Source organism: Polyodon spathula, unplaced genomic scaffold, assembly GCF_017654505.1.
Source record: "Polyodon spathula isolate WHYD16114869_AA unplaced genomic scaffold, ASM1765450v1 scaffolds_2766, whole genome shotgun sequence".
Lineage (NCBI taxonomy): Eukaryota > Metazoa > Chordata > Actinopteri > Acipenseriformes > Polyodontidae > Polyodon > Polyodon spathula.
In genome coordinates this window covers 29,298-39,443 of record NW_024474233.1, presented here as the reverse complement: position 1 = coordinate 39,443, position 10,146 = coordinate 29,298, and the positions used below count along the sequence as shown (strand labels likewise).

The 10,146-nt window shown below is 44.7% G+C and overlaps 1 protein-coding gene across 1 annotated transcript; it reads left to right on the top strand.

Moving 5' to 3' along the window:
* Positions 1 to 4,493: 4,493 nt before the first annotated feature.
* LOC121310884 (tripartite motif-containing protein 16-like) lies at positions 4,494 to 9,724 on the top strand. Its single transcript, XM_041243810.1, has 6 exons — positions 4,494 to 5,079; positions 6,188 to 6,283; positions 6,461 to 6,694; positions 6,849 to 7,008; positions 7,906 to 7,971; positions 8,414 to 9,724. The coding sequence occupies exons 1-6, from the start codon at positions 4,498 to 4,500 to the stop codon at positions 8,947 to 8,949; spliced, it is 1,674 nt and encodes a 557-aa protein (XP_041099744.1). The 5' UTR covers positions 4,494 to 4,497; the 3' UTR covers positions 8,950 to 9,724.
* The last annotated feature ends 422 nt before the right edge of the window (positions 9,725 to 10,146 follow it).

The following is a 10,146-nucleotide window of genomic DNA, read 5'->3' as shown; positions in this document are numbered from 1 at the left end:
GCTGCTCTTGTATCCAGATCACAGCAGCCGCAGCCTCTCAGCTTGTATCCAATCACAGCAGCGCAGCCTCTCAGCTTGTATCCAATCACAGCAGCGCAGCCTCTCAGCTTGTATCCAATCACAGCAGCGCAGCCTCTCAGCTTGTATCCAATCACAGCAGCGCAGCCTCTCAGCTTGTATCCAATCACAGCAGCGCAGCCTCTCAGCTTGTATCCAATCACAGCAGCCGCAGCCTCTCAGCTTGTATCCAATCACAGCAGCCGCAGCCTCTCAGCTTGTATCCAATCACAGCAGCCGCAGCCTCTCAGCTTGTATCCAATCACAGCAGCCGCAGTATCCAATCACAGCAGCCGCAGCCTCTCAGCTTGTATCCAATCACAGCAGCGCAGCCTCTCAGCTTGTATCCAATCACAGCAGCGCAGCCTCTCAGCTTGTATCCAATCACAGCAGCAGCTAGCTTGTATCCAATCACAGCAGCGATGCTCTCTCTATTTTAATAGAAACTCGATTGTAAATTGCTTTTGTGTTTTTTGGCCCCCCTGTGTCCTGGGCCCAGGTTCATTGCACCCCTTGAACCCCCTTATTTGCGCCCCTGGTTTCAGTCTAAACCCGTGATTATCTGCATCCAGCCTAAGAGGGGTTTCCATTGTAACCGAAGCAGGGCTATTTTTGAATCAGCACAATGTGTTTCTAAACTAGCAGAGCTTGTCTTTCGCGCTGAATGAAGAGGCTTGCGAACACGATGCATTATTTTCCAGCGCAGTGTTACCTGTTAAGTCTGCTTTTGTCCACGTAGCTTTTTGACTCGCTGAACAAAGATGTCATTGATAGCTGTGGAAAAGCGCGCTGCGACACGGCTGCTGTCACTTTCCCACACGACAGAGCCTGCTGTCCTGGGACGGGCAGGAGTGAGGGCCGGTCATGAGGTACCCTGGCGCTACTGCTTTCTGATTTGCACCCTGAGCGTTTTGCGTACCTAATGAACCCTTTCAATGTGACGACAGTCCGGCTGAGGGCGGGGTAAGGCCGGCCCTGCATGCTTGTCTCCTCTTTGATTCTCCTGAGCTGTTTTGAAGACGCAGAGAGCTGCTGTGGAAAGATAGCTGTAAAAGTGAATATCTGTGTGCGAACAGGAAGAGAAGGAGCTGCTGTACAGACTGAGCAGCTCCCTCATTGGAAATGCACAGCTCCTCTCCATGCAGCAGCTCTGCTCTTTCACTTTGTTTCAATAGCTCTGTAGATCTAAAGCACAGACTGGCAATGCTGCACACATTCTTATGCCAATCACACCTTCTGATTCTGAATTTCAACAGGGGGGCGGGAGAAGCAGAAATATCACCTCGAAATATTGCATTGCTTTGAAATGCTGCTACTGAATCTACATGCATAGCATGCTGTGTTAAACTGGGATAAAGGCAGAAGAACGGGTTTTAAAATCACGAGGCCAGCACTTTCAATGTGATATCTTTCCTCCTTTCTCTTAGTATTGTATTAACATCACTGCACCGCTCCTCCATTGGAATCTTATAAACTGGGAGAGAAGAGCCACAGGATTCCCTGGACGAGATTCTGCTCTAGTGGCTGAAACACAGAGACAGTATTTTAATAAGAAGGGGCTTGTATAAAGAGAACACTTTCTCAACAAGTGATGTTTTCATATGTGTGCAGAGCACGAGAGATCTCAGTGAATGATAAACAGTGACAAACATCTCAGTTTCTGCTCAAACTGCTTATCAAAACCTGGCCTCAATCCCAAACCCCGCCTCTTAGAGCTAACTATAACTACTGGAATTCAGAAACACAGGGAAGTGTCGTTTGTTGTGTCATTGCAGTAAGAATGGCCTTCACCTGCTATAGCACTGTCAATAGCACAGCATGGGACTGATTCACCTGCTATAGCACTGTCAATAGCACAGCATGGGACTGATTCACCTGCTATAGCACTGTCAATAGCACAGCATGGGACTGATTCACCTGCTATAGCACTGTCAATAGCACAGCATGGGACTGATTCACCTGCTATAGCACTGTCAATAGCACAGCATGGGACTGATTCACCTGCTATAGCACTGTCAATAGCACAGCATGGGACTGATTCACCTGCTATAGCACTGTCAATAGCACAGCATGGGACTGATTCACCTGCTATAGCACTGTCAATAGCACAGCATGGGACTGATTCACCTGCTATAGCACTGTCAATAGCACAGCATGGGACTGATTCACCTGCTATAGCACTGTCAATAGCACAGCATGGGACTGATTCACCTGCTATAGCACTGTCAATAGCACAGCATGGGACTGATTCACCTGCTATAGCACTGTCAATAGCACAGCATGGGACTGATTCACCTGCTATAGCACTGTCAATAGCACAGCATGGGACTGATTCACCTGCTATAGCACTGTCAATAGCACAGCATGGGACTGATTCACCTGCTATAGCACTGTCAATAGCACAGCATGGGACTGATTCACCTGCTATAGCACTGTCAATAGCACAGCATGGGACTGATTCACCTGCTATAGCACTGTCAATAGCACAGCATGGGACTGATTCACCTGCTATAGCACTGTCAATAGCACAGCATGGGACTGATTCACCTGCCATAGCACTGTCAATAGCACAGCATGGGACTGATTCACCTGCTATAGCACTGTCAATAGCACAGCATGGGACTGATTCACCTGCCATAGCACTGTCAATAGCACAGCATGGGACTGATTCACCTGCTATAGCACTGTCAATAGCACAGCATGGGACTGATTCACCTGCTATAGCACTGTCAATAGCACAGCATGGGACTGATTCACCTGCCTATAGCACTGTCAATAGCACAGCATGGGACTGATTCACCTGCTATAGCACTGTCAATAGCACAGCATGGGACTGATTCACCTGCTATAGCACTGTCAATAGCACAGCATGGGACTGATTCACCTGCTATAGCACTGTCAATAGCACAGCATGGGACTGATTCACCTGCTATAGCACTGTCAATAGCACAGCATGGGACTGATTCACCTGCTATAGCACTGTCAATAGCACAGCATGGGACTGATTCACCTGCTATAGCACTGTCAATAGCACAGCATGGGACTGATTCACCTGCTATAGCACTGTCAATAGCACAGCATGGGACTGATTCACCTGCTATAGCACTGTCAATAGCACAGCATGGGACTGATTCACCTGCTATAGCACTGTCAATAGCACAGCATGGGACTGATTCACCTGCTATAGCACTGTCAATAGCACAGCATGGGACTGATTCACCTGCTATAGCACTGTCAATAGCACAGCATGGGACTGATTCACCTGCTATAGCACTGTCAATAGCACAGCATGGGACTGATTCACCTGCTATAGCACTGTCAATAGCACAGCATGGGACTGATTCACCTGCTATAGCACTGTCAATAGCACAGCATGGGACTGATTCACCTGCTATAGCACTGTCAATAGCACAGCATGGGACTGATTCACCTGCTATAGCACTGTCAATAGCACAGCATGGGACTGATTCACCTGCTACAGCACTGTCAATAGGGTGCACAGCATGGGACTGATTCACCTTATAGCACTGTCAATAGCAAATCAATTCTTCATGATGTCACCTGGGAGGAAGCAGGAGAATAGCACAGCAAGAGGGATGATTCACCTGAACTGCAATGTCAATAGCAGAAGGGAGAGGATAGATTCACCTGGTATAGGGGTAGAAGAGGCAGTAAAGAGAGATGGGTAAAGAGAGGTAGATGAAGGGAGAGGTGGGGAGAGATAGAGAGATAGAGGAAGGGTTACAGGGGTAGGAGAGGCTGTGAAGAGAGGTGGGTGAGAGGATTCAGAAATTGTTTAGGATTGATTTCATGACATGTTCATTAGCAGCTCATTGTGAATGCACTGAAATATCATTCTATATTAAACTGGAAACAGTGCTCACTCATTAAAGTGCTGAGACCTGTGGACAAAGACAACCTACTGAACAGAACAGCAGATCTGCACAATCGAATCCTGTTTGTATTGTATACAGGGCTGAGATCTACCCCTGTGTACAGGTAGTTATATAATCATACTTGCAGTCTAAACATGCCCAATGTTTCTTTGAATCACCATTCACCTTAAAGTCCTGTGACAGAGGAACATGTTGTAATGCTGTAAGGAGGCTCCCACTCCAATCACTCATCAGAGACTTTTAAACAGAACACTATTTTCCAATCCCAAAGCACGATTGATTTGAAGATCTTGTTGTGTTGTTCCTTCATGGCCCAGCTCCTCAGTACATTTCAGACATGCTGTCTGAATACGCTCCAGCCCGTTCTCTACGCTCTTCTACTGCAGGAGAAATCTCAGGACATGAAACATTCTTGACACGCAATTCAGTTTCTGCTCAACCTGTTTATCAAAACCTGGCCTCAGTCCCAAACCCTGCCTCTTAAAGCTTTGAACAGTTCTGTCTGTTGTGAAATTATCAGTCTCTCTGTCCCACTGCAGCAAGAATGGCTTCAAACTTGTGGTCAGAGGATCGGTTCAGCTGTTCAGTGTGTCTGGAGCTATTGAAGGACCCAGTCGCTATTCCTTGTGGACACAGTTACTGTATGGGGTGTATTAAGAACTGCTGGGATCAGACTGATCATACAGGTGTCTACAGCTGCCCCCAGTGCAGAGAGACCTTTACCCCAAGGCCTGTTCTGCGCAGAAACACCATGCTGGCTGAAGTTGTGGAGGAATTAAAGAAGACAGGACTCAATCCTCCTCCTGCTCAAAGTTATGCTGGACCTGGAGATGTGCCGTGTGATTTCTGCACTGGGAGAAAGTTTAAAGCTGTGAAATCCTGTTTGACGTGCCTGGCCTCTTACTGTGAAACACACGTCAAGCCACACTATGAGGGGGCTGCTTTCAAGAGGCACAAGCTGGTCAATGCAACTGGAAATCTGGAGCAGAAGCTTTGTGCTGAACACCAAAAGGTTTTGGAGGTCTTCTGTAGAACCGATCAGATGTGTATTTGCTTGTTGTGTACACAAGATAAACACAAGAGCCACGATACAGTCTCAGCTGAGACAGAAAGGACTGGGAAACAGGTAAGAGTTTGAACCATTTCCTTGTAGCTATCCTAGAAGATAAGAATTCCCAGGGATATTTAACATGTGTGTTTACTAGGTTATACAGTTTCACATTAGATCAGATTTGAATTGTATATTAAGAGCTATTTAAAGAGCCCTAGTTTTTTAATTGCTCTCTCTAAACTATGATGTATTACAATGTATTTCAGGGTGTAACAGGGGCGTTGTTATGGGTGTGGCTATCGCTGATTGACAGGAGAGACACAGGAGGTTTTCTTTGATATAAAAACACAAAACATTCAAAACAAAACACTGCTTGAAAACAACTAGAAAATAGAAGTTTACCAAACAAGAAAGGAGGTCCCGTTCCAGGAGCAGCCCCCCTGACACCTCCTCTCTAGACTTGGGAGGGATTAAAATCCCCTAAACTTGTTCCCTATTCCTTCCAGTGCTAGCGAGCCTGGTTAACTCACACAGTGATCCGAGATACATTTTCCTCTTGTGTTTTTCTCCCCCTGGTTAACACACGCAGTCGTGAGGATCCTACAGCAACACTCTCCTTCCCAGACAGTCTGTATCCCTGCTTGAACCAAGAAACTGGCTTTTCAGCCCCTTTTAAAGGCATGCGGACAGGGAGAATTGATAATCAATGAATCAATTAACACCCGGCCACATTCCACCTTGGATTTGAATATGCCCTGCCATATCTAGCACACACTTGATTAGCAAAAACATTTCCAATCAAACAAAACCACACTGTTTCCACGTGCAGGACCTCAGCCCTGCCTCACTGGGTAAGAAGGATTTGTTCAGCTGTTTTGTGCTGCATTGGAATTTGAAATGTAAAATTAGCATGAATTATAGTCCTAGTGTTTTTTTATGTATCTTGCAACTTAATAAAATCATAGGTCAGTTTCATTGTTTAAGATATTATAGTGCAACTAGTCACTCATAATTATTACAAACATTATAAAGAGGTAAGGGGGCAAGAAAATAGAAAATATATTTGAACTAAAATGATTCTGTCAGTTTCAATAGCATACTGACACAGGCCTGTGTTGGGTGTGACAGGATATCACTCAATGCCTCGTCAGAAATGTCACTGTGTCACTGTGTTTCTACACAGAAGCAGCTGGGAGAGACACAGACAGAAATACAACAGAGAATCCAGGAGAGACTGAAAGAAGTGAAGGAGCTCAAACAGGCTGTGGAGTCACTGAAAGTGGGTATTGACAAGAGGGGGTTATTATTATTATTATTATTATTATTATTATTATTATTATTATTATTATTATTAACAGATGGACTGGAACACATCTGCAGAAGTTTGCTGTCTATGCCTGATGTGTTTTTGATATCAATTCTAACCATGTCTCCTCTACTGTGTTCTTTCACTCAGAGATCTGCATGCATAGAAATAAAGGAAAGTGAGAAGATCTTTACTGAGCTGATCCGATCCATTGAGAAGATCCACACTGAGGTTATTGAGCTGATTGGAGCTAACGAGAAGGCTGCAGTGAATCAGGCTGAAGGACGCATGAAGAAACTGGAGCAGGAGATTGCTGAGCTAAGGAGGAGAAACGCTGAGCTGAAACAGCTTTCAGAGACAGAGGATCACATCCATTTTCTACAGGTAACATCACTGCTTGTTAGAAAATCTCAAGTACATAACTGGGACGCTTTCACACAGACCTCTCCAATTGAATGAATCCTTGCTTTTCACCAGGAATGTTTTGGAGCCCATTCTGTTTCACTGAAAACTCCTTTTCTCCACTTTCCTGTTGTAGAATTTCCAGTCTCTCTGTGCCCCTCCTGAAGCTGGAGACTTACCCAGCGTTACTGTCAATACAGACATCTCTTTTGGGGCTGTGAGGAAAGCTGTATCTGAACTTAAAGACCATATTGAAGACTTCTGCAAGGGGGAATTAGTCAAAATAAGCACAACAGGTTGGTGTGAAGTAGATTCCTTTGGTAGATATTTGGTAGAGATGTTAGGAAGCGTGTTAAAATGACGCGCTGTAACATTTCTGTGTTCCCTGGTTTGTTGCGAGGGCGGTTGTGTTTGCTATCATTTCTGTGACCCTTTTTGTGAGAAGTGGATTCCCTTCAGTCAGAATCAGAGTGTATTGCAGCGCCTCTTGGTCTGGGGCCGGTTGATTTTTGGGGTGTCGGGTGTATAAAGGTTCCGGGGACCCCCTCATGGGAAATGCAGTTCGCTCCGAAGCTGGAATGCAGAGAGGCTGTTGTGTGTGTGTGTGTGTGTTTGTATAATCATTATTTTTAAACTATAATATCGTCCCACTGCGGCTCTCAGTGATGCAGTTTTACCATTGCTTCAGCTCACATTCAGCAGTTTCCTCAGGCTGTGTGACTGACATATAATCTGACCAATGAAAACGCAGAAAGGGAGGAAACGGTTGTATTATTGGCTGATCGCTCCAAAACACCAAAAGTAATGTCTGATAACTGGTGGAGCAGGGAGGAGGGAGCAGACAGGGACTGATGAAGCAGGGAGGAGGTGTGATGAGAGGATGGAGCAGACAATGACTGTTGGATGTTTGATGCACAAGAGTGTCCTAATATGGACACCGTACTGTTTGGCAGAGATATGTGATGGAGAGGAACGAACACAAGACTCCAGTGCAGTGCAGGCGTGTTCACATTGACTTTGGCTGCTGCACCGATACGGAAGGAATACATATTCATTGTAACCGTGAACATCTTGAAGTATGGATTTTTACACCCTGAAATGCCGTGAATAAGCCTCGTTTCTTTTCAGATTGCTGTTTGGAGTCTTGTGTGTGTTGTGTATTAATCCACATGTTTCAATTCTATTTCTCTCAGTGAATGAAGTTGCAGTTTACAGTCTGCAGGCTCCAGAGCCAAGGAACAGAGCTGAGTTTTTAAAATGTAAGTCTGTTTTCACTGAAACATTTGATTGAAAGATGTGTCACTCCATTGTGAGAAGAGCTAACACTACAGAACAGGGAGGGGTGGAGCTTGAGGCCAGCAATTATTATTATTCATTTGTAATTGTGAAGCCATTAATCTACACTCCTCTCCAACAAGTATTGGTTCAGATGAATACATGCAGAATGACTGGGGGAGGGAAATTTGTTGCCTGTTTTTCCACTCAGACCTTTCTCTCCCTAAATATCTTGGTATCATTCAAGGAGCATACAGGAGGGATCAGGAGGAGGAGGAAGCATTCCTTCGTAAATCTTCAAAGAAGTTTGATGATGCAGGGAGGAGGGAGTGATTTGAGGATGCAGCAGACAATGACTGTTGATTTTCTCAGTGATTTGACTTTTCTAACCGTCTCTCCTCTACCCGTCCTCTTCTCTTCAATCAGATTCCTGTCAGCTCACACTGGACCCCAACACAGCGCATAGAAACCTCTGTCTGTCTGAAGGGAACAGAAAGGTGACACGGAGGATAGAGACCCAGCGATGTGCTGATGATCACCCAGAGAGATTTGATAGCTGGGAACAAGTGCTTTGCAGAGAGGGTTTGTCTGGGACTCGCTGTTACTGGGAGATTGAGTGGAGTGGGGGAGGGGCTTCTATAGGAGTCACATATAAAGGAATCAGCAGGAAAGGACGGGATCGTTCCTGTGCTCTTGGATTCAATGACAAGTCCTGGAGTTTGTTCTGCTCTGATTTCAGTTACACTGCCTGGCACAATAACAATAAAACTGCAATAACTGCCCCCCTCTCCCCCAGAGTAGGAGTGTATCTGGACTTTAATGCCGGCACTCTGTCCTTTTATGGCGTCTCTGACACAATGACCCTCCTGCACAGATTCCAAACCACATTCACTGAGCCGCTCTATCCTGGGTTTGGGCTTTTGGGTTATGGTTCCCCTGTAACAATCTGCCAGCTGAACTAGACTGTCTTGTGTTGTAAGAAACCCTTTGTATTGAACTCCCTGTCTGTCCTCTCCACTCCTCGGCTGAAGGGAATGTTCAATCTGACACCACTTTGGATGAAAGTTAGGGGGTAAAACGGCGCCCCCTGCAGAGTGAAACAAGGTGAATTATTTGTTTTTACACTTGGGGCCGAGGCAGCCTCATTTTTACTGTTTAATCTGTCAGGGGAGTGTTTTTGTAATTGCAAACACTCACAACTGGACAGCTGTTTCAGCATCAAATGCTCAACATGTCCTGAGTATTTATTGATTACAAACACACACACAGCACCAAGTGGCAGACTTAGTTGGCATCTCTGCACAGTGCTAGAATTCCCACAGCAAGTACTGAGAAGTATCTCTTAAGCTGATTGTAGCTCACTAAATAATCCCACAATGTGTTCCTATATTGCACTTCCATTGGCTACATAGGTCTCAAATGTGCAGGTTTGAAAAACACGATGGGCAAGATTCTCAGAAAACCATGATCTTGTTTCGAATTGGATTTTGTCTATCAAATGGATATTTATAGATATTTATAGTATCTAGCTGAACTATTTGGGATTTAGGTGCATCTGGCAAATCTATAAACCCTGGGGCTTCATACATACCTTTATACAGGCAAGCAATAGGTACAAGATGCCTTTTCCTTGTGTTATTATTATAATTTTGTTTGTAAAGGATCCCATTCTGAAATGGTTGGATAATTACCCTAACGAGCATTTAATTAGATGCACCGGGTCTACTCGTCAGGCAATTCAAAGTTTCAATATTATAACTGTTTGCTTATTTGAACAATAATGTGAGTGAAATATCATCACAAGAAAGAAGACATTTCCATGGATATGTAGATCCCAATCAAACTGCATTACATGTGCAATCTGCCCACAGTGGAAAAGCAGAAACGTGTTTTAAGCCTGGCCTTTGTCGCCCTCTTCAGGACAAACTGTGCAGCTGCGCAGAGCTAATTGAAAGCAATTCTTTTCACTTGGTGTGGTTCCATTGGAAATGTAGGGCCCTATTCACACAACCTTGAGGACTGTTCTAAGCGCTGTTTTATTAAAGACTCTTTATTGAAAAACATAACTGTAGTTTAAATCAAGTTAAATCAGGGTGTTTAGAGAGGGTAAAAAGTTTGTTAATTTTATTGTTTATTATTATTCAAAGCACTGTTTAAGG